The sequence below is a fragment of the Lathyrus oleraceus genome, chromosome 7 (assembly GCF_024323335.1).
Source record: "Lathyrus oleraceus cultivar Zhongwan6 chromosome 7, CAAS_Psat_ZW6_1.0, whole genome shotgun sequence".
In the NCBI taxonomy this organism is placed as follows: Eukaryota; Viridiplantae; Streptophyta; class Magnoliopsida; order Fabales; family Fabaceae; genus Lathyrus; species Lathyrus oleraceus.
In genome coordinates, this window is record NC_066585.1 from 150,846,415 (window position 1) to 150,872,332 (window position 25,918).

At 34.9% G+C, this 25,918-nt stretch overlaps 1 protein-coding gene across 1 annotated transcript; it reads right to left on the reverse strand.

Annotated features, from left to right (window-relative positions):
- Nucleotides 1-6,511: 6,511 nt before the first annotated feature.
- Nucleotides 6,512-16,727, reverse strand: LOC127100968 (uncharacterized). The gene is made up of 12 exons (XM_051038285.1): nucleotides 16,426-16,727; nucleotides 15,757-16,326; nucleotides 14,449-15,663; nucleotides 14,008-14,335; nucleotides 13,278-13,533; nucleotides 12,954-13,170; nucleotides 12,515-12,867; nucleotides 11,905-12,435; nucleotides 10,600-11,794; nucleotides 10,148-10,501; nucleotides 9,685-9,922; nucleotides 6,512-9,360 (listed from the first exon to the last, which is right to left on the reverse strand). The coding sequence occupies exons 1-12, from the start codon at nucleotides 16,549-16,551 to the stop codon at nucleotides 6,677-6,679; spliced, it is 8,067 nt and encodes a 2,688-aa protein (XP_050894242.1). The 5' UTR covers nucleotides 16,552-16,727; the 3' UTR covers nucleotides 6,512-6,676.
- Between the last annotated feature and the right edge of the window lie 9,191 nt (nucleotides 16,728-25,918).

Below are 25,918 nucleotides of genomic sequence, written 5' to 3' on the forward strand. Positions count from 1 at the left end.
AAAATAAACTAAAGATAATAAACACAATAATTTATTTATGTAGTTTGCTCAAAAGATCTAGTCTGGAAGAGAGAACAACTCTCAGAATCACTATACTTTAAAGAGTTGTTACAAAAGATTACATGAGTTGCAAGAAAATAGTCGCCTAAGTTCCCAAGTATAAACCCTACTTTTAACCCAAGTGTCTCCCAATCTCTCTAACTCTTTATATATGAATCACTCAAGCCTAAGATGTTTATAAGTGTTTCTCAATCCCCTTAGATATCTCCAAAGGATTTTCAAATTTACGCACTCTTAGAAATTCACCATTGTCACTCTAATGTTTCCACTAGGATTCTCAAACAATTCTTCCAGTCTTTAGCTCTAAAATTCTAAAGGTTGTGATAACAAGAACGTAATAGATACATATTTATAACTGTTGAAACCAAAAACTCAACCCATTAGAGAATGAATCCATGAATCAAAATGAAGAATTCCAAAACACACGAATCGAGAAAATTGGACAGGATGAACGGAAACCTAAACCGCTGCAGACCGACAATAACTAGCCTCTACCGCTGCCTGATTTTTTTTTATTTTTGACGGTTGTCTCCTGCCGCTGCCAGACTGCCTACCTTTAGTTTTGATGCTATCTAACGACCTCTTAAATGTTTTTACGATTTTTTGATTTCTCCCAATCTCAAAATATATTTTCTTTTTCTTCGTTACTTAATGTTTTAAGACATACAACAATAACAATAATAAGAACAATGATTTCTTTAGCCTTAATAAATGAATTATTTGTCAACTTGATGCCAACATAGCATTTCTAGATGGTGAACTACAAAAAGATGACCACATTCTTATCTATATTGGCGTCAGTCCTACTAAGCAAAATCAAGTTTGTAAAGTTCTCAAGTCTCCTTATTCCCTTAAGATGGCTAGAAGAAAGTGGTATGAAAAGCCCTTGTTATTACTTATTTAATAGAATTACCACCAAGAAATCTCTAATCACCCACTCTTCATCAAAAAAGACTACTTTATCTTTCACATTATTGCTTGTCTATGTAAATGATGGGATTGTGATTGTTGATATTCTCTCACTGAATTCTATCTTACCAAATCTGTTGTGCATAATTCCTTTCAAATTAAGAACCTGAGACAACCAAGTCTTATTTGATCTATAAGGTGCTCATTCTAAAAAATGAACCGATGTATGGCAACAAAAATAATGGTTGGAATCTAGTTTATTGGGTTATAATTAATTTTCACGTCATTTGATCTTTTTTTTAAACTCCATTAGAATGACAACTGTTAAGATTAGCTACTTTAATCATTGGATTAGATTAGTTGATTAATATAGTTGATAAGGCTATTGTTAGTTAGGTGGTTATTAGTTAGTTAGTTTCATTTGATTGCCTATTATGTGATATGAGTGTACTATATAAGAGTTGTACTATCACACTTGAATAATCAATGAAGCTATGATTCTCTCTTCTTGAAGTTTTCTTTCTCGTTTCCATTTTGTTATCCTTTCTTCAATGATGAAATAACTTCATCACAATATGGTATCATTCGCCAATTCGATTCTTATTCCGCTGCTATCCAATTGAATCCTTCTACTCCATCTGTTTTTCTTTCTGCATTCACTTCTTTCTGCATCCATGGCTCCTCCTCGAGCTCCGCCACTTGATCCCGCTTTGGATCAAACTTCACCTTATTTTGTTCACCCCAGCGATGGCCCTGGTTCTGTTACAGTTCTTCCTAAACTCACTGGTTCCAACTATCATTCATGGGCTCGAAGCATGAAGAGGGCTCTTGGTGGCAAAATGGAGATTGAGTTCATTGATGGATCTCTTCCTGTTCTTGTTGATTCTTTTGATCCATCTCTGCGTGCTTGGAATCGCTGCAACATGCTAGTACATTCTTGGATCATGAATTCAGTTTCAGATTCAATTTCTCAGTCTATCGTCTTCATGGAGAATGTGCTTGATGTATGGAACGATTTGAAAGAAAGGTTTTCTCAGGGTGACCTCATTCGTATTTCTGAGCTGTAGCAAGAAATATATAATCTCAAGCAAGAAACCAAATCGGTAACTGATTTTTTTTCTGATCTTAAAATTCTTTGGGAAGAATTAGATTTGTATTTGCCTTTACCAACTTGTACATGTCGCATAAAGTGTTCTTGTGAAGCTATGCGCAATGCAAGATCTAATCATCAGCTGTTGCAAATTATCAGATTCTTGACTGGTTTGAATGACCAATTTGCTGTAGTTAAGTCTTAAATCTTGTTAATGGATCCTTTGCCTAATATGAATAAGATATTCTCCATGGTTATCCAACATGAGCGACAAATTCAGCTCCCTATTCCCAATGATGAGTCTCAAACACTGATTAATGTTGCTGATTCCAAGAAGTTTGGAGCAAGAAACAATACATTCAAGCATGAAGCTCGTGTTTGCACATTCTGTGGCAAGACTAATCACACTGTGGAAAACTGCTTCAAGAAACATGATGTACCACCTCATATGCATAAGCAGTTTCTGAATTCAGCTAACAATGTGGCATCAGATGGAAATGATGATGGATCTTCCTCTAGTGGTGTTGACATCAAAAGTGACAATTCACCTATGACTCAAGGTCAATTCAGTGCTTTAATGGATCTAATTCAGAAATCAAGCATTGGCCAATCTTCAGGACATGCTTCTTCCAACCAAGTTGCTGTTGGTCATCCATCAACAGGTAACACATATCATTGCATGCATAGTAGTAGTAGTAGTGGTTCTTGGATCATTGATTCAGGGGCTACTGATCACATATGTAGTTTTGTCCAATGGTTTCATTCATATAGGAAAATTATTCCCATCAATGTTAGATTGCCAAATGGACAATGCCTTGTTGCTAAACATTCTGGCACAATTTATTTTTCCCCTGACTTCATTGTGCATAATGTTCTTTTGATTCCTGAATTTTCTTTAAACCTATTATCTGTTTCAAAATTGTGTGAATCCTCTAATTGCAATGTCAATTTCCTCAATTCACAATGTGTTATATAGGACAAAATCACCATGAAGATGATTGGTTATGCTGAGCAGAAATATGGATTGTACTACTTAACACTAAGAGATAATGATCCACCAACTACACACACCTGCTTTAACCTCTGCCCTAGCAGCCAATGTTACTTTACCAGATAGAGCCTTATGGGATTTTAGATTAGGACACTTATCTAAAAATAGACTATTGTACTTACATTCTCAATTTCCCTTTATCAAAGTAAATCATAAAGATGTTTGTGATGTATGTTGATATGCTAGACAAAGAAAGCTTTCTTATACTGTTAGTAATAATAGAGTTGCTCACCCTTATGACTTGATCCATTTTGACATTTGGGGACATCTTGCAGTTCAATCTTTACATGGTCATTCATATTTTTTAACTGTTGTTGATGACTATAGCAGATACACATGGATAACATTAATGAAAGCCAAATCTGAAGCTAGACAACATGTTATAAACTTTGTTAGTCTCATAGAAAATCAACATAAGCTTCATGTCAAAATTATCAGAACTGATAATGGTCATGAATTTAGCATCCCTGAATTTTATGCATCTAAGGGAATCATTCATCAAACAAGTTGTGTTGAATCTCCACAACAAAATAGTAGAGTGGAGAGGAAACATCAACATTTATTAAATATTGGAAGAACTCTTCTTTTTCAGTCAAAACTTCCAAAGAAATTCTGGTCATATGCCATTTTGCATGCAACATTCATTATAAATAAACTTCCTACACAAGTTTTAAACAATATTTCTCCTCATTTCATGCTGCATAATGCACATCCAGATATGCATAGTCTCAAAGTGTTTGAATCTCTAGCTTTTGCATCCACATTACATATGCATAGAACAAAACTTGAGCCAAGAGGTCGAAAATGTGTATTCTTAGGATACAAGAATGGTATGAAGGGTGTGGTGCTCTATGATATTAACAATCATACAATTCTTGTTTCTAGAAATGACATACATCATGAGCATATTTTCCCCTATTCAAATGCAAATTCTACTAATTGGAACTATCACCCTTACAAAGATCCCATTGACTCACCACAACATGATCCTATCATACTTATTCCATCACAAAGTATTGAATCCACTGTTGAGGAACATGACCACCATCCTAACACAACCAGTGACACACTGCACCATTCTAACATTGATCCTGAATCTTTAGAAAATGCTGATGAGAACTATGACATTCAATCTATCCCTGATACATCAGATATTGAAAATGACAACATTCAATCTAGGCCTGTTAGAGCCAAACATACACCTCATTATCTCTCAGATTATGTGTGCAATATATCTGATGCATCAGCAGTCAAGTCATCATCAGGTACAACCAAAATTATTTATCCTATTTCAAATTATGATTCATTGCATTTTCTGTCTGCATCTCATCGTGCCTTTGCATCCAATATCACTCTTACACATGAGCCAAAGAACTACAAAGAAACATATTTGTTTGAACAATGGATCAAGGCCATGAAGTCTGAATTAGATGCATTAGACAAGAATATAACTTGGAATATAGTTGATTTGCCACCACATGTCAAACTAATTGGTAATAGATGGGTGTTCAAAGTAAAGCATAGAGCAGATGGCACAATAGAGAGGTATAAAGCTAGACTTGTTGCCAAGGGCTACAACCAAATTGAAGGGCTTGATTTCTTTGATACTTTTTCACCTGTAGCAAAGCTTACAACTGTCAGAACTCTTCTTGCAACTGTAGCCATCAACAATTGGTTCTTACATTAACTTGATGTTAACAATGCATTTTTACATGGGGAATTGCAGGAAGATGTGTATATGACCATACCTGAAGGTGTTACATGTCACAGGCCCAATCAAGTATGCAAACTCCAAAAGAGTTTATATGGTCTGAAACAAGCCAGTCGCAAATGGTATGAAAAGCTAACAACTCTTTTACTTCAACAAGGGTACACTCAATCTACTTCTGATTATTCCCTTTTCACTTTGAAAACCGATGCTCAATTTACAGCTATTTTAGTTTATGTTGATGACATAATCCTAGCTGGAACCTCTATGTCTGAATTTGATCGTATCAAACTCATTCTAGATGAAAATTTTAGCATCAAAGACCTGAGAATACTTAAGTATTTTCTTGGCCTCGAGGTTGCTCATTCAAAGGCAGGGATTTCACTATCACAATGAAAATATTGTCTTGATCTCTTGCAGGAATCTGGTATGCTTGGATCCAAACCAGCTCCCGCACCTCTGGATCCATCAGTTAAGCTACATGTTGATAGTGGCAAAGCTTTTGAAGACATTGGAGCTTATAGACGATTAATAGGTCGTCTGCTGTACCTTAACACCACACGCCCAGACATTACCTATGCCACTCAGCAACTCAACCAGTTTCTTAACAATCCAACAATGGCACACTACCATGCTGCTTGTAGAGTCATACGCTACTTGAAGAATAGCCCTGGTAGAGGAATTCTGTTTCGCAGGAATGCTGAATTACAACTTCTTGGCCTCTCAGATTCTGATTGGGCAGGGTGCCTTGATTCAAGGAGGTCCATTTCAGGATATTGCTTCTTCCTTGATACTTCTCTCATATCATGGCGTGCAAAGAAACAAGATACTATTTCCAGATCATCATCGGAGGCTGAGTATCGGGCGCTATCATTTGCCACATGTGCTTTGGTTAATAGTCCTTATGAAGGAGCTGCACATCACATGTACTAAACTTCCTGTCCTTTATTGTGACAGCCAAAGTGCAATGCATATTGCGTCCAATCCGGTATTTCATGAACGAACCAAACATCTTGAGATCGATTGCCATTTGATCCGTGAAAAACTACAACAAGGCTTACTTCGGCTCCTACCAATTTCCACTCATGAGCAACTTGTTGATTTTCTAACTAAAGTATTACCAACTTCAACTTTCAACAAGTTTATTTCCAACAAGTATACCAACTTAGGTAATTCATGAGGTACCAAAAACACTAGTTTCATCATTAAAATTATTGAGTTGTAAAATTGATGTATTTTTGTATGCACCTCAATAGTTAAGTCAAATTCTTGTATGCACTAACCACCGCTCATTTTAGTGATGAAACTAGTGTTTTTGGTACCTCATGAATTACCTAAGTTGTGGCTTATTATTTCCTAGAGATTCTTCCATTCTTCCAGTGACTTGCTGAGATTTATTGACGTTTATTGGGTGGGATGCATGGATTCTAGGAGATATAATTTTTACCAATGTTTTTTCTAAATAAAAGAGAGAAAATAAAAGACATAAATAATAACATATCTAACTAACTATACTTTCCATCAATGGTTTATAAACCTTAGGGTAGGTGATGAGTATTGGTTAGAAAATTACAATCCAGAGGTCCCATGTGAATGAATGCACAGGGATCTTTTTACCTCTTGCAAACCAGCAGTCCCATGCAAAATGCACATGTATTTTGCTAGTTAACAATAAAGTTGAAAAAAGAGTGCATAAAACAAACGCCACTGCATTTTCATATCAATAATAAATCTTCAAAGTACTTTTCAAAAGTTTACTGCAAAGATTCCACAATCAGGAAATACCATAGCCAGACAGTTTGCAGTTTAAGCATAAATATTACTACAGCAATTGTATGAACAAAAGACCTGACAAATTTCACTTCTTACCCCCCTTTCTCCCCTTCCTTTTCTTGGAATTGTTTTTCTTCCCCTTGTTAGTTTCCTTGGCCTTTACATCTCCTGACTTTACTGCATCATAAGAATTATCGGCCGCAGTATCTTTTGATTCCTTCAGGACATTTTGCCTATGTTGATCATGATTCCCTACTGCAGAGCTGGCTTGAGATGGATCGGACTCAGCATTGGTCTTTCCATCTTTGATCTGTCCATCCAAGGCCTGATCTGAAACAGAAGTATCTGCATCACCTGTTACTCCTGCGGTTTCCCCACCCACATTGTCAACTACACTAGGAAATAATGTTTCTAGTATGACCTCTCTTTTTCGGCATGTTGTTAAATCCACAAACACAGCATCTGGACAAGCAATTTGGGAAGAAGTGTTCCTGAGTTTGGCAATTACCAAGGGGTTGCCAATTACTCTAAATGCCTCGGCAAAGACTTCCAAACCAAAGTGTTTCTTTCCCTTTTGAAGAATATTGAAAAACTCCAATGGCAGTTGAGTGGTTATGTTTTTCTTCCCCAACAAATTGCGAAGTAACTGCAAATATTTCCCACTGCCAGAGCTGAGATGAAGCAAACAAATCGAAACAACCAATCTCAGAAGAAGCGAAGGAAAATAATTATTCACATTCAAGTTCGATCTTTTAATCCAGGTTTGGGTACTACGTTCGTCGCAGACAAACTCACAGAGGATACTCGCAACGAAATGATGGACATCGCTCATGTCTTGCCATTGTACGGCCATAAAACTCAAATTTGTAAGAGAATTTTCATTTTGACTAATAACCCATTCAATGAAAGATGACTTCGTAGCATAAATGGACCCCTTCAAGCATGATGTCAATAGCAGTAACCGCTCAACAAGATACATAAAGCAACCGGGAGCTATATAGTCATTTTCCTTGATCCAATCCACACTGCAAGTATTCTCCAATGCTTCCTGAAGCTTAACCATACGATGCATCTCTAAAACCGCTTTATTTCCCGGCACATGTTCATGTTCTGAACACAAACGTAAGCTCTGAATGAAATCTTCCCATGGTTTGTTAGCTTCAAACTTTGTCAAAATTTGCACAAACAGTTCATCTTTAACATTTGCTGTGCCAAGAATCATAACTACCACCCTTCCAATTAGACCATAGGTCAATTTACCTTTTTGTTTAGTGTTTTCATAGATGACCTCTTTCATAATTTCCTGCCAAACTTCAGATATTCTTTGATAAACCATTTCTTTTTCCAGTGATTTCTTCCAGTCAAGGGGATTTACATGGCGGAATAAACACTCAATTGGCAGCCTGTAAAATGTCTCCAATGTTTTCAAGTTACCGTGGCCGTGGCTAAAACATTTTGACTTGAGAAGAAACTTTGAGACCTCATAGATATGCAATAAAGACTCTACTTGACGGAACTCGGAAAAAGCTTTATTAACTGAAAAATTGTAGAGTGCATCGAGGTTGCGCAAGACATCCATGCCAACAGATAATAATTCTGAACTCCAATAGCTCTGAGCATAAGAGACTAAATGTTGAACATCAACAGAAACTATCCTACCATTCTGCTTTAGAAATTTATCTCCCAATTTCATCACCCAGTTAGCATCAGGGATGAGCAAAAGGTACATGTCCTGTTGATTGTAAATCTGCTTCTGAACACCCAAGTAATTCAATGCAAACTTGACATAACTGCTTTGCTGCTGCTGAGGCTCTAGAGTTTTGAAATTTGAAAGGAAATCCAGCATTTGAACAATGTTATCCTTCCAACATGTCCAACAATAAAACAATGTCTCCACAGAAAAATGATTCTTTGTAATCATACCTTCAATAGAAACTCCAAACATATTGTCGTGCCAGACATACTTCGATGAATTCAGCCGAAAATGAGAATCAAGCAGTTTCCACAAACATAATATTTCCCCTCTGATACTCCTATGGATGCGAGAAGATTTCAACTGATTCATTATTTCAACACTGTTGTCATGCTTATTTGATAGTATTTCAGCTTCTGCAGATGCAAGCTCATAAAAGCTACTTGACACTCCCTTTGCAAATGTTAATGCTCTTCCCAAAAGCTCGGCCTTCTGTGTAAACGGCTTTAAGGGCCATGCTTTGCTCCCACCAGACCAAAGAGAATTTGAAAGAACATAGAAAAACACAAGCTCATATGCTTCCAAGGATTCACCAGCTTTTCCTAGCAAATCAGCCTCACGGATAACATCACCTATCATCTTAGCAATGTGTACAGCCTCCATATAGTTGCCTGACTCCTCTTCTAATTCAAGAAGCTCACCAAGTAAGTTTAATGATTTTAAGAAATCACGCTTCAAATCCATTGAATGAAAAGCTTTAACAAATTTCATCATGGATTTGATATCTTTCTTGTCAAAATAACTAAGGGCACAATTCTCCAGAAATTTTTGTTCAATTGCATATAGGTCATGATTATTAGCCCAACCAGGGTCAGCACTCTTATTTTGTTTCCAATACTGAACGTAATGCAAGCCAATGTCAAACAATCCACCTTTGGCACAAACATTCAAACAGTCAGAGAAGAAACTTCCTCTAGCATACACTTGAGCTGCCATTTCATAACAACAAGCTAAATAAAAGCAATCTCCTGCCCTTTTAAAATCAGGCTCTTCACATTTTTCAAAGTAAATTTTCCCTGTCAACAGAAACATGATTAATTAATTATATAGAGAAAAAGTTGACAACGCAAAAAATACCCTAAACATGAGAATCAATAAAAATGTGGGTAAGGTTAGATGATACATAAAAAACAGCCTAGATTAGAGATGTAAATTCTACACAAATCTGCAACAATTAACCATAAAAAAGTTATAGTACCGATTATATAATAGATTATATCTTGCAAAACTTGGCCATTTAGGATAAATTTGCTATTGGTTTTCTAAAATGATATTCTAATATTTTTCAATAGAAAAGGACATAAAACTATAAACATAGATGTCAAAGTTGAAGTTCATACCAGCTCTTTCATAATCTCCCAAATCAGAAAAACACTGGGCAGCAGACTCAGCCATTCCTATGCTTTCAAAAATTTCAGCAGCTTCCCTAAGGATTGCGTTTGCATCTTCAGGATTCAGGTCATGTAAACGATTTGCAGTTGCTCTGAGACCGGCAGCCTTGGACTTTTTTTCCCAATAAGAGTCCCCTGCTCTTTCAAAACACATTGTTGCCATCTCATAGTTATTTTGATAATATAACTGCACAAGAACAATCAAAACAATACATCATTAGGAGCAAAACTATTTGCGACATAGCATAGTATCACCTATGAGGTATTTAGATATACAGATAAATTTAAGTTGCAAAGAAAATTATAACAACAAACTAACAAGTAACATTGCTTAATAATATATAAAATGAGACATTAATAAAATCGATTAGTAGGAAAACACATTGAACATAATGGTGACTATGGAAACAACCTTTTTGCCACGTGACTTCCATTCTTCAGGACTACTTGCAACTTTCATTGCCTGAGCAAGTGAATCATCCAGTTCTTTGAATTGTACAAGACACTTCCTTTTCCAATAATCAAACATAGGTCTACAATATTCTTCTGCATTCTCGCATATCCACAATCTCTGTCTTGTACGAGTTATAGCCACATACAACTGTTTCAGTTCTGAACACAAAATATTGTGTTTAGAATCATTGAACCTTGGAAAAGACTTGGATTCTGTTGGTTCCAACATATCTTGTTCACTCATGTACTCATAAATCACTCTCCATCGATTTTTCAAAGGTGAAGTTCCAAAAAAGTTGTACAGTAATACATCCTGCAAAAGAACACAAATGAGAAAAGAGACTATTTTATAAAGAGAAAACAAGCTACAACAAACGCACTATAAATCAAACATGACGAATTTATAACTACCTGAAACTCAAGCCCTTTGCATTCCACAATAGTTAAAACAAGAGCCTGTTTCCCAACATAGTCTAAAATTTCCTTCCGAGCACAATCATCACGTACCAATATTACTTGCTCAGCTCCGAAGCCGACAATTTTCCCACCATCATGTCCAGTGTTGCCAAAAATAGTTACAATAGCATTTTCTCTGCTTCCACAATCAAGAACAACAGGAGCTTCCCCGTATATCAAACTTGTCTCAGGCTTTAAAACATCGATCGAGTGAGGGAAAAAACGGAAAAGAAGCTCAATGGTGCTCTGAGACAACTTAAGCACTCCAGCATGAGTCCGAAAGTTCTGATTCAACAAAAATGTTTCCGAAACTTTCCCTTTATCCTTTCCTTGGTTATAAGCACTTCTCTTTGATTCTAGCATGAACTTCTTGTAAAAGAGAGTCTTGATATCCTGAAATCTAAAATCTATTCCCCTGGCTATGGTCTGTGCAGTATCCCCGCAAAAAACAAAACCCTCTTCTACATTTTGACACACATGTTTAAATAAAGCAATTTGACTCATGGTTAGATCCTGCACTTCGTCAATGTATACATAGTGCATTTCATCCCCCTCATATTTGTTAATTCGGAGTCGGCGATGAAGGTCAGCAACGATATCAGCCAAATCAAAATCCCCTTTATCCATCTTCATTCTCTCATAACTTTGATAAATATCATAAATGATCTCCCTCTTCTGCTTGCTTAAACTTGACGCTCGGTTTTCAGACAATGAAAGATAATCCTGACGACTTAACTTCCCTTCATCAGACTCCACAGATTGAAGACCGCCTTTTATATGTGACACAATTTCTCTAAACACTCTGGATGAATCTAACGTCTTGGTATGTTGGGAATTGAAATGCGGCCAGTATAATAAATCAAACCGGTCATAAGTCACTTCCTTCTTCCTTATAAAAGTCTCCAAAGCAACAGATCTTGCACCAAGGTTCTCAGAAGATAGTTCACTAAATCTTTCAAAATAAGAATTCCCCACAGTTCCATCAAGCATCATTAGAAATTTCTTAAATGTTATCACAAGTGGATATGAATTAGCGGGAAGATTAACAAAAGAGTCGGGTACGTTCTTAAACTGTATTGATGTATCAACATCAGCCATATCTTCCTCAATAGAGCAGCTTTTGTCAGAAATATCCCCACCACATATGAATCTGTATGCACAACATCAAAAATATTTTGATAACAATTAAATATTGCATAGAAAACCCTGAATCAAACATGAGGACCAAATTATTTCAAAAGACTTGCACGAGTTCCATACCTTCTCATTCTAACAACCTGGTGTTTCACTGCTTGACATAGTTTAGGACTCACTGTTACAAATAATTGGTGTAAGACAGGTCTGCAATTCACAGAAGAGCTGTCTTTATCCTCTTCAGAGTAACTCAAACAAGGAACTTCAGACCTCTTAATTCCATATGCGTTTTCAAGAGCAGCATGGTGCAATTCCTCCTTTTTAAATAATTTCATGGTCAAGACGGTGGTTTTCCCAGTACCAGAGCGACCCAGTACAAATGTACTTCTGGAGAAGAGTATTATGTCATGTTCTTCATCTGATACCTCAAACGGAAGTTCCAGTTCATTACTATTACGATCAGAAAGTAAGTGGTTAACCACAACAGATGATAAAGAATAGAATTTCATCAGCAGAAAACTCTCCTCGACCTTGGAATTCTCAACATAAATTCTTCGGTCACAACAACTCGATTCTGCTTCATTTCCACTATTATCAAGATTCTTAATTTTGATGATTTCTGTTGATTTTCCCCAACACACCGGAACCTCCATTTTCCTAGAAAAAAAAGCAAAACACAAACTATCAGTTAGCTGAAGCGCCTTAGATGTAATGAAATACAACTCAAAGTACTTACCCCTCAAAAGACTGCTCGCTGCAGCGACTTATAAAATCATCAGTATAGCTTCCAAAAATACTATCCAGACGTTTCACTACTGTAGGAACATCCTCAGTCGGCAGTATATCCCATATCCTTAAAACTTGAGTGAAATTCAATTCTTTTACTATGTCCTTTGAACAAACAACAAAAAGACCTTCAACTTTATATTGCTTTAACATCTGGGAAGAATTTCCACAAAGCAGGTCCACTTTTATCTTCTTTGGTCTCCACCCACCGGAGAGTTTGAGTAAGAGGTTAAGGATTGACTTCTTTTTCCTCTTTGATGGAAGACTTTTAAATGACTTTAGAAAATTATCACTAAAAAGAACCTGCACAAGCATTGAGAAAGAAACATGAACTAAAGGTCAACCATGTGATCGCAATAAGTAATATTACATGTTCGGCGATCCAATACCTTCCACCTAGAGTTTCTAAAAACGACACTATCAGCATTAAGCAAATCATCAAGTTGATCCAGCTCTTTCTTGGCATCCCAGATACTTTTCGCTAAATCCTTGTCTTCATCAGCATTGAAGAAACATTGGCGTTTTTTAACGTCATGCACCAAAGCTTTCCACACATTTTCCTGACTAATTAGTGTCCTTTCATTTCCCAATATCCATAGACAATGCCTGTTAAATATAAAAAGCAACAGCGTTGACACAAACATTTTTTTTGAACAAGCAATTCTTTTTAACAAAATCAAAATGCATTTGTAACAGTGCATAGTAGATTCTACCTAGCCCTAGTAAGAGCAACATTTGTCCTCTGGTTATTAGAAATAAACTGAAGTGGAGAAGTGCAATCAGTTCTAACAGTTGATAAGATGATAATATCTTGCTCTCCACCCTGAAAACCATCAATTGTTTTCACCTTCACATCGAAATCTTCATGCTTATCATACTTCTGTCCCAGCATGTCCTGAATTGCAACCACTTGTGCAGCATATGGTGACACTACACCTATACTAATGTGCTCGTTTGAGCCAAACCAACCTGCACCATTCAAGAAAGAAGAAGTAAGGCAGGAGTACTTTTCTTAGAAAATAGGTTCACACTAATAAAGCACTCAAAAATCATAATATCTAGTATATACCACATTTTTGACCTATACCTTTCTTTCTGTCATTTGCTTGAGGGTATTTGTAGGAAAGTATCATTTTAATATAAAAAACAATGTTCTCTTGACAAAGTTGATCACGTTGTGAATACTATTATACTTTAGGCAAATTGTAACCATGCAGCTTAAAAATCTAAAAAAACCGTCTTATACTCAACAGCAAAAGGAAAACACAACATGATGTTAGTGCTTGAAATGTTACGTAAAACAAATATTAAGCTGATAACAAATATTTTCTCTACTGACTAGTATACTCCTATGCATGGAATAAGAAATTGCTAACATTGTAAATCACAACCAAAGAGTCATAAAGATAAACATAGATTATACAAACAGGCACACACACAAACCTCTAAAACAGTTTTTAATTATTTTCATAACAACTGCTGCTTCAACCATATTTTTCCGACTTCGTCCAGCATCATCAAATTCTTCGGCTCCACCAATTATATTTATAAAAGAACAAGGACCAAACATTTTCCCTGGGAGATATTGCTTCCTGTAGTTCTTTGCAATAACGTTTGGAGCGTCAAGAATTTGATTCAAATAGAACCGTGAGTTTGGAAAAGAGCTTATGGCCGGATGCATCCTGTACTGTATATTGAGGAAGTGATTTGGGTGACCCAATGTGCTCAACCTCGCAAATAAGCTTCTTCCAAAACCAACTTCAAGAGAAACCTTAGAGACATCAAGGACAAACATTAGTATTAATAGTCAAAGAAAATATCTCATTAGTGAAAATATATCAGGGGTACTAAATTAACAAAACAGGATATTTTTAGAATACATACAACACTTTCAACCATTGCTGGTAGCTGGCATTCATCTCCAACAAGAATAGCATGGTTTATGTCAGGAAGTAGTAGAGGAATGATTGATTCACATTCCTTCAATTGGGCAGCTTCATCAATCACTAAAATGTCAAGTGGCTCCATGGCAACAGAATGCAGCTTAAAAGAACTAGAAGCTGTGGAAAATATTAAGGAAGATGCTTTTAAGCAAAACTCTCTGATTGACTCTTCAGTCCCAACATCTGGCAGATTGAGGTTACCAAGTGAAACTTTAAGAGTTTTTAATAGAGTCAGGCATTCGGTTCTAATTAGGTGTAATGATAGTTCAGCACCTGCAACTGACTCTAAAGAATTAAGTTCACTTTCCGGAGAGAAACACTCTTCCAATACTTCAGAAACAATATTATTTTCCAACAGCAAAGCTTGAAATGAATCGAGATAACAGATAAGACAATCCAATTCTTTCATGTTATGTTCCATAATAAAACTTCTGGCTATATGCGTGCATAAGATAGATATAGAGTCTTTGAGTGGTGATGCTATAGACAGAAACCTTTCTCTTACAAACTCAAGAAAAGATTTGTGCATGATCACACCAGAATCAGAAGATTTGTCATCTTTGGCCCTGTTAGAATTACTATCATCATCAACTTCATCTTGTTCCCTTCTCATCTCATTCTCGATGAATATATGATAATGGGAAACACAATCTTCAAGAAGATCAATCATTGAAGCAAAACAATATTTCCAACCATTAGGCGGAGTAAAACACTGTACGAGTTGCTTTACTCGATAGTCCAAATATATCTCTTCAATTTCTCCACCAACTTTGAGCCTCTCATGATTCCCAAATAATATTATGTCTCCTAAATTACAGATCATAGCATCCGCATTTCTATCAAACGATTCTCTCACCATGCTCAAGACACGCGATGCCACTTCCTTAATAGCAACATTTGTCGGAGCACAAACAAGTGTCCTACAGTTCATTTTCAAAAGAGCATAAAGCAATGTGCCCAAAGTTTTTGTTTTCCCGGTTCCCGGTGGACCCCAAATAAGATCCACAGTAGAGTTATGATTGCAATGAAAGGAAGAAAGGCAAGCACAAATAGCCTTATTTTGTGACTCATTCAACTCAGATGACAACCTTTGATATGTTTCATCATCCCTAAGAGCGATAGTCTTCGGAGAACAATAATCGCAACTTTCCTCAACCTGCACAAATTACAACCATACCAAAAAATTTATTACTGTATATAGAATTCCAAACACCTACTCAAATCCTTACTATAAAAACAACTTTCTTACCACATCACCCGCACATAAAATCTTCCGGATCAGCTTTGAATCTCCATTCATATGCAGTGCATTCCATATTCTTCTATTAGGAGTTATATTCGTCAAGAACATAATAAACAAAGACTTTTGCCCCATTTCATCAATGTCAATATCTTTAGAAGCGATCACTTTAAAAGTAGTCATAACTTTAACATCACCATCATCATCATCATCCTTAATCTCTTCATCAAGAATCCCCGCAGACAACACAAAACTCCACATCCTTCCCGACCTTTGCAAATCATTAACAGTTTCCGGCTTAAAATCAGCCAAAATAAAAACATCTCCAGACAATGTTTTATACAACTCTTTTCCATGACCAGAAGACCTATTTTTCCAAGTATCAGTTTTAACAACATAGTGATTCCTACCATATGAATGCGATCGTGAATGATCAAGAGAAACCACTTCAGCATAAGGCGAACTAGATAAAATTTCCATACTGGAACATAGTTGCGCTCTAGTTTCATCCAATAAGGGATACACAAACGACTGAAAATATTTCTCCAAAGAATCAAACGATAAATCAATATAATCAACCTACAAAAACAAAACAAAAAATCAATTAAAACATAATAGCAAAAAATTAAATAATAATGTGATATCATACAATACAGTAGCAAGAAGAAAGATGAAAACCTTGTTGGCGTAAAGATCTTCGTTGAAAATGTCTTCAAGAGACCATGAAAACACAGTGTTTAGGAAGGGCTGATCATGGTAATAACTAGCATTTCTCTTACTTGAACTTGAAATTGAACGATTCATTATGTTTTCAAGATGATTTCAAGATGTTTTCAAAATGTTTTCAAGATGATTTCACTGAACTAAGTAGCAACATGAAAATGCAGAAAGTTGAATAGTGCAAATGGATTTCTTAACAAGCAAGAATAGAAGTAAAAAGGCGTATCGTACTATATATGCAGTGCATGCTCTCTTTTTTCTTAGTTGAAGAAAATGAAGTGATCCTTTGGACTTTGATTGTAGAAAAAGTTGGAACTGTAAAGATTGGATTTTGAAAATAAAGTAAATTTTTACTTTTAAAAATGAAAATGAAAAGACTAGTTAATTTTTACTAGAAAATTTTATTATTAAAAAATGAAAGGTTTTTTTTTTATTGAAGAAGCACTACTAGTACTATTACGAACAAATGGGTGAAATTAATTCTTGGATAATGATTAACTCTTGATCAGTTATTTTTACGGTTAAGAAAAGTGAATAAATGCATTGTTTGGTTTCCTTCCTTTGGAAGTTTTTTGCATTGGGAAATTTGGCTGACTATAACCATAGTAGTCATTACCGAGGTCACACAACTCACAAGGTAAGTCGTTTCTTTTCCTTACTTTTTCTTCTTCTTTTCCCACTTTACTAGTAGTACTATTCTCTTTTTATTTTTATTTCCATTTTAAGTGGGCTTTTAGTTAATCATTGATCAAGACACAAATGTTTTATTTCTGATTAATTTTTCTTCTTTTCTTTTGGTAAACATTTTGATTTATTTATTTATTACCCAACATTCCTTAAATTTTACAATTATATACATAAATCACCCACTCCTCCAATTATATACATCTTGTATTATTATTATTATTATTATTATTATTATTATTATTATTATTATTATTATTATTATTATTATTATTTTTTTAAAACAAAATACTTTTTAATTATCTTAGTATCAATTAAGTAAATTATAATATTAATTAAGTGATTAAAATAAAACTAAAAATACGATAATATTGAACTCAGACATGTGATACAGGGAGGCGTTGGGACCATATAACAATCATCTTTGTCATAGTCCATCAATTCAATATTGAAAGGAACATCAAATTTTCAAATTACATTTACAACATTGGCCAAGTATCATATTTTAGATTAGGTGAATTGTTTGCCAGAAAGGGGCACCAAGTAGAAGTAATGATAAGAAATTATCCCGAATACTCAGAAAATCTAACAAGGGGTATTGAGAAACAGTTCTAAAGAGCTAGCACCCACCGAATTCCCCAGTTTAATCGACATTACAAACGATTCTTAATGGAATAAGTTATCACGCATTAAACGGGGTGCTTGCAGGTAAGTTTATGGTTGACGTGAACAATAATTAGTGTGATTGTAGAAAATGTCTAATACTACATATTCCATGTTTATATGTCATACCAATGTGCTCGATTTGGGGTGTGATTGAAAATAGTCAGTGTAAAAAAACATAGATTTTTTCTTCTATTGTCATACCCTAAATTTTACCCTGAGTTTTTCACTTGCATCAACATATCATAATTGGTTCATTTCATCGTGCATTTCATTAGTTAAAAGCATTCATCAGGGGTATAGATGAAAAGTCAGGAGTTCTGACAGTTTATCTAGTCTTAATGATATTCAGTCAATCATATGTTGATTAGGAAGTTGAAAGACTCGATTTCTCAATCTTTGTGCATCATTCATTTGGTTGCATTTTATTTCAGATATTCAAAAGGTGTCAGTCAAGAGTATTGTTGTCATCTGAATCTTTGTAGGTTTTAATTGTGATTAAGAATTAGAAGCAAATGGTCCAAGAGCGATTCATTTGCATTTGACTGTCTTTTTGCGGTTATTCAATTAGTAATTCAATGCAATCACAAGATGTATGCATTTCCTACTCATCACAACATGCATTTTGTTTCGCATAGCGCTTAAAATATCAACCAAAATCATTTTCGAAGCTACAGACAGACATGTTAAATCAATTTTCAAATGTACGTCGAATCAACGGGTAAATTTTTTCAAAATCGAGCTTGCAGACGTCAATTTTCTTAGTGCATGGGTCGTATAGTTTAACATGGCGTGCTCATTTTATTTTTTCAACTACTTTTTTGTCGCATTTTAATCAGCCCGAGCATGTTAAACCGATCATTTTATTTCAAAATTTGATAAAAACATGTATGTTTTCGAGAAGCTTATTTCGCGATAATTATTTTGGCTTATTCAGTTTATTTTTTCTGACATTTTTTCGCCTGATTTTTGTTCATTTTTCATCTGATTATTTTGTTTTTTTTATCAAATTAAACATAAGAAATATTTAGATTTTATTAATTGGTTAATTTATTTTATTTTTGAGTCTTTGAATTTTAATTTTGATTATCTATTTGTATTAAAGTTTGTGTGTGTGCGTGTGTGTGTGTGAGAGAGAGAGAGAGAGTATGTGTGTGTTTATGTGTGAGAGAGAGAGTATATGTGTGTGTGTGTGTGTGTGTGAGAGAGAGAGAGAGAGAACAAAAAAGAACAAAAAAAGCAAACATTTGATCCAACGTCTAGTCTTTTTCCCAAATCAAATCCAAATTGATTGCAAAGTTGAGCATCACCCCCGTCACATCCAAATTCTTTTCATAAACCAACTTCAGACTCTTGATCCAACGACAAGTCGTCTCCTGTTTTAAAAAAAGCTTTTCACAATAAAAATGGAAGAATCTAATTAGGTTTAGACTTTCTCTTTCTGGAATGTTAGGACACTATTGTAGAGCTTTACGTTCAAACATTCGACTTCCATTTAAAATACAATAATACATCTGAATTAGATCATTTCTCTTATAGAAGAAAAAGATTGATTGGGTATTGACATTCTCTTTCCTGAATATTTGGGCACTGCAGTAGAGCTCCCTGTCTGAATAATCATCTTCAATTAATGAACTTTGACCTAATTTGCCACATGATTTTCATAAACAAACTTTTGGATGAAAAAAGAGTGATTGGGCTTAGGCCTCTTCCTTTTCGGACATTCGTGTACTGCAGTAAAGCTCCCTGTTTGGATGTATGTCTCCACTTAAAAGCAATTCAACAAATCAAACTTGTTTTCCGCCCTTGTGCGACCCTAAAAATATTTTCAGAAATAAGTATGCTTTATCCATTTTGACATGAAACAAACATAGACTTCAGTCTCCAAGAGCGAGCAACAAGTAGATGTTTAACCTTTCAAATGCGATCTAAGTATCACTCTCTTAAAAACAATCAATCAAGTTGTTCTCTTTTAGCAGAACTATGTAGTCTTGAGTTCCCCATAACTTCGGGAGATACGCACGAGCAGGATTGGGAAATCTTATTATACACCCCTTTAATAATTTTTTTTTCTCTTTCCTCACTCGATAAGTAGAAGATCGCAAACTAATATCACACTAACACTCTTGCATGGAACTAGATAAATGGATCATGTTGAGTACAATAGATATGAGGGGTGATAATACCTTCCCCTTGCATAACCGACTCTCAAACCCGATTTGGTTGTGACGACCATTTCTTTTTGTTTTTCGTGGGTTTTATCGTACTTTCCCTTTCCCTCTTTAGGAATAAATAAAGTTCGGTGGCGACTCTGTTTTGTTTATATTTTGAGCGTTCCTTACGCTCGGGTATTTTTGGCACCACGACATCTATAATACGAAGTTTCTTTAATTATGTCCCCTCACTTAAAACATTCATCACCTTATGGCTTTATTTGGATGCGAAGAGAAAGAAGAAGGAAATAAATTAAGGGGAAAATGTCGAATGAGTGAAAGTGAGTAGAAAGTGAATGGAAAATAAAATGACTTTTAAGTTGTTTGATAGGAGTGAAAGTGAATAGAAAGTGGAAATAAAGAAAAATATGTATTTCAAAATTATACAAATATCCATGCATGATGTATGATATATTAGTTTTTTTTTTGTCTTTTTCCACTTTATCACTCTTCCATTCAACTTTCTCTCCATTCTTGAGTGGAAACATTTTAAAAGTGGGTTCTAGGATAAAGTGTGAAAGCTTGCGAGGTCGTGTCTATCTATCTTTTTTAGTGACCTGAGTCTTGTAAAAATAATGAATAACTTTTAAAGTACTAAGGCAACACACACACACACCTTAAAAATATTTTTAAAATATTTTTATCTTGAAAATTATTTACTAAGCTAAGCCAAGTGATTAAAAAGTTGTCTAAATCTTCTCTGAAAAATTTGTGAATTAACTAATTGATTGGTAACTTGTGTCAATCAATTGAAAAAACTTTTCTGATCCAGCCAACCGACTGGAGCATTAAGACAATCGATTGAAGAATAGATAACTGATTAAACAAGTGATTGGGACATCACATTAATGACTTGGAACAACTCTATATCAAATATTTTCTATTTGGGCATATTAATCGATTAAGAATGGCTTGGCCAATCGATTAGAGCTTTATGACAATCCATTGACTCATTAATTCAGCCCATGGATCATTTCTTTTCTTGGATTTTCCAACTCATAAATAAAAGAGACTCGCCTCCTCTTTATTTCACACCATTTTCCATTGATTTATATTTTTTTTGGAATTTATCTTTCTAATTTCTCTATCCCTTTCCCTCTAGAAAATATTTCTTTCACTTAAAATTGTCTTAGTGCTTGTGAATGAAACTTTACTTGCGAGGAAGAGTTTTGTAAGTAGTTGTATTGTATGTTTAATTCTTGGGAGTGTGATACTCTTAAAAAGATTGAGTTTGGTTTATGAGATAAACTAGTCATAAAATATATGCTTTGGTTTATTGAGCTTTGTCGGAAAAAGTCCTACTTTGGTTATTGAGATTAGCCTGGAAATTTCTAAGAATGTTTGTTAGCTTAGCATGTGGTAAAAGCTATCTTTGAATGTAGATAATCCTGTAAAAATCTCAAGATCAACTTGTATTAAGGTTTTTGGACATAACTTGAAAAAGCTTAAAAGTTTATTGTCTAAATCTCAAGAAGATCTTTTGGGGACATGACTAGCCCAACGTTCGGTCAAACTTAGATAAATCTTTGGTGTAATCTCTTTAATCCTTACTCTCTTTATTTTTCTGCTATTTACTGTTTGTTTTCACTGCCATTTACTCTTAAGGAACTATTAACACGATCTTAATCGAGAAAATTATAAAAGTAGTCACAATTTTTTAAATACCATAATTCACCCCCACCCCCCTCTTGTGCTTGAAGTCACTTGTCCAACATGTGGCATTAGAGCCTAACTTATGTTAAGGACTAATCCTCTCATGAAGAAAAATGACTTCAAGCTATACACTAAATAAACCCCCATTCTTTAATAGAGAAGGGTATAGTTTGTGGAAAGAGAAAATGAAGTTTTTCATATAAGGGATGGATCGTGGTATTTGGAAGGCTGTGAATGAAGGTCCATTTGTTCATACATAAAAAGTTAACGGTGTTGTAGAAAACAAACCTAAAAAGTATTGGACCAAAGGTGATAAAGAAAATGTGCAATGCAGTTTGAAGGCGAAAGTTGTTATAAGTGAAACACCCTAATTTTTAAATCGAGTATTTTATTTAATTATTAGTGTGTTTTAAATATTATACTTGAATTTTGGTGCTTTTCGGTGTGTAGAGGTATTTTGGTAATTTAATAATTACTTATGTTATAGAATTAGAGAGTAGAAAAATAAAATATTATTATTGTGGTTATTGTGGATAATTAGATATATTTATTTAATTTGTGATAGGTTGATATAGTAGAAAATAGAGAAATTTTGATTAAATAATTATTTGAATTGAATATTTATTTAAATTAAATATTTATTTAATTTAAATAATAATTTATGAGAAAATGGAGAATTGGGGGAGAACTAAGTTTTTAGAAAAGTTGAGGGTTAAGTTGTATTCATGAGTTGTTGTTGGCAAAATTAAGAGTTTGCAAAACCTATTATGTTATATAAATAGAAAATATTTGGGATTTGGAAAACATTGTTACGTGAAATTGAGAGAATTTTGAGAAGCGACTAGGAGAAACCCTAAGGGATTGGTCTAGAAAGGAAGCATAAACTTAACCCAGAACTTTGCAATTCCAAGGTAAGGGGAAATTATCTTTTGATGGGTGATTTAGGTTAGTCAAGATTGTGAAGGTTCCTTACGCTCTTATCAGTGCCTTTGGGGTAATGTTGGTTTCCCTAATTTGTATGATATGCATAATATTATTTTCCCTAACTTGTATGATTTGTGTAATATTATTTTCCCCAAATTGTATGATCTGTGTAATACTGACCAAATAAGATTTGGGAAAAACATTATGGACATTATCGATGAAAATCTACGTTCATATTATTGCTCTGAGACCCCAAAAAGGGATTTGGGATAAATCCCTTATGGTCTCTATTGTGCTATTGTTTATAGGTTTAAACTGTTGTGGTTAATTATTATGGTTGATTGTGGTGATCTATATAAATTTTATGCCTTGTTGTTAATCACATTTTTTGAGTTGGGATTTTGCCCCAAAATTTCAATCAACTCTTTTGAGTAATTAGTTTTCCAAATGTTCTGTCTAAAAAACTGTATTCTATTTTCCTAAATTTTTCCTATAACAGATCAATTTTTCTTAAAAAAATTCTCAAGTCCAGTATAAACCATTTTTTTTTCAAAAATGAAACCTTTTGTTTGAAAAATAATAAAAAATCATAACTTAAAAAAAAATCGAGATTTTTCATGAAAATAGAAAATCAATTTTCGAAGGGGAAGGGGGTCGGGCGGCGACCGAAAAAAAAGGGCTGCGCGATAGAGCCACGACGATAGTTTTCCAGCGGCGGCCACCGGTTTTCGACCGTTTCAACAATTTCAGGTGTTTCAGAAGTTTTTCGGTGATTTTTGAGCAACTTTTGATGTTATAATCCTTTTGGTAACCTTAGGGTCACTTTTGAGTAATTTGAGCCAAATTGTTTGCTCTCTATGCTTAATAGAGTTATCACTTGTGAACCGTGTCACACCCTCATTTTTACCCTAGTATTCATACCATTCATTCATGATACATTCTTCATAACATTGATCCTCAAGAATGGTCATCTTTTGGTTTGAGTACAAGAGATTGGAAATTAGGGTTTGCCATGGTTACTTTCCTAAGAATGTTGCCAAGATCACTCGATACATTTGTTTGTTACCTTGGTGGATTAAGGTTTTGCCTATTCTTAGTTGCATCTTATTGAACATCTAACCATTGTGCATTCAAGGTGGATATTTGTTTTCAACATGCTCAGATATGTAGTTGTGTTCCATATCAATTAAAAATTAGAATTCAAAGGCCATTATGATTAAGGCATTGTCATGAAAAATTCAATTTGGTCAAAGAAAAGTCAAAGAAGATTCAAAACAATCATCATTTCTTAAGTGACAAGAAATTGGCAAGGTATACCTTCATGATCAAGGTCTTAACTTGGAACCAAGCATGCTCAACATGGAACCAAGCATCATTTCATTCGTTTTTAACTTGGTTTAGGTGGGAATTCAAAATTGATGCAAAAGGCCATACAAGTTAACTTATTCATGGTTTGATTAACATGGTTCATAAGTTTATCCAAGTAACATTAACATTCAAGTTTCCATAGCAAAGAAGGCATAATCAAAGTGGATTCAAGCTTGACCATTCATCAATTTCAAGTACAAAATCAAGATTCATATGTGCATCATTTTGGCTTTATGAATCAAGATTCAAGTATGAGTTCCAAGCATTCAAAATGGGCTACATGCATGGTTCATTTGATATGTGTATTATCATGGTCCAAGCATGAATGTTTATCAGGACAAAGTCACATGGTTCAACTTGTAAATAGCTTGATCAAAATGGTCCATGAGTGCATTCAAGTATCCATATCATTCAAGTAAACTTCCATGGTAAGGCATGTCCAATTATGGAAACATCATCATCATTCAAGTTCTCTCCATGATGAGTATATGACAGTCATACCAAGTGCAAAAGAGATTTATCATCATTTTAGCCATGAGCAAGGTAAGGTGGTATCATTTAAGTGACAAAATACAAGCCAAAAATGTCCATAAAGTCAGGCATGGAGAGAATGCAACTCAAGTTCATCAATGCAATGGATTCTAACATCCATGCCAATGCAATAACATCATCATGCAGTCCATGTGTGAAGGTGATTTGAGTTGCCATGAATACTGCAGCAACAACATCATCAATATCATCACCATAAATCAAACTTGAGCAGCCACGAAAGTTACCAAATGCAAGAATCACATCATGTAATCCAAAACAAGCATACATGAGCAATCAAGGCCTGTGTAAAAAGCAAGAAAATGGCAATCAAATACAGACCAATAAAGGCAAACCAAATGCTCAATGCAGCAAGGTGTGACAACTAGAAAATGCAAAACTCGGGTACATGAGCAATTGGAGAATCGAGTGAGTTTTTAGGAGTGAGGACCACAAATGATTGGCAAGAATATTCCTTATGTACTGTACAAAATGAGAGGTGGATTGACACAACAGTTCAGTCTGACACCTCACCATTCTTAGCAAGCAAGTCACGACTTTTCATTTTTCCGGTTCACATGAGTTCTCACTCATTTTGGCACGTATTAAACTCCATCATCCTCTTTATAAGTAGGTTATGCTTCTCACCCCATTTGTTCAAGCTTGACAGCCATCGAAACCCTGCAAAATTCACTATAAAGATCACTCTAAAATAGAGCATACGGGGTGGAACATTTGAGCCATCCTTAAGGCGCCCTAAGCATTCAAACATGTTCCTTGAGCACCGCTGAAGATAAACAAATCGAGAGCCACCATTGATTTGCCTCCACCTGAGCTCCTCAACTTCGTCGAAATCTGCATTTGAATAACTTTCCGGCAAGGTAGAAACCACCATCATTTCACTTCAAATAAGTTACCAGTCTACTCAGCTTGTTGCACTAATCATTAACCCTATGATTTGATCTTCTATTGTTGCATATTTGTTATTTAATATAACTTTTAGGGTTTTGTGTTCATATGATTTGGACTCGAATTCTCCACACTCAGGGCTAATCAATGGCTCCTGAGTGTGGAGCCTGCAACGATGACCATGGAGGAAGTGGAATTCGTGGTTAAATTCACCTGAATCTTTGAGTTGCTGAATTTTTATTTTCACTTGGATGGAGGTTGAAGATGATGTTCTTCACGAGCTCTCCCTCCATTTTCTGTTTCATTTTTAAATTCACTAGTAAAAATATTCCATTTGTTTTTTTGTGGTTGGTTCGTTCAAATGATGTGGTTGTTGGACTTAAGAAGGCTTTGTTTGACTGATCACATGTGTTCCTCTTGATCTTAGCCTTACATCATGTTTACTTCTTAAGTAATTGGATCAAATGGTTGCCACGAGTCAGGGCTTTAGCGTGCGTGAGCCATCAGAT

What these genes read in the sequence shown, in the direction of transcription:
- LOC127100968 (XM_051038285.1), bottom strand. Translation starts at nt 16,551, where the DNA reads ATGAATCGTTCAATTTCAAGTTCAAGTAAGAGAAATGCTAGTTATTAC. An exon ending in GTTGCTCTTACTAGGGCTAG is followed by an intron (nt 13,171 to 13,277) that starts GTAGAATCTACT and finishes TATATTTAACAG; the next exon opens with GCATTGTCTATGGATATTGG. An exon ending in TTAGAAACTCTAGGTGGAAG is followed by an intron (nt 12,868 to 12,953) that starts GTATTGGATCGC and finishes ATGCTTGTGCAG; the next exon opens with GTTCTTTTTAGTGATAATTT.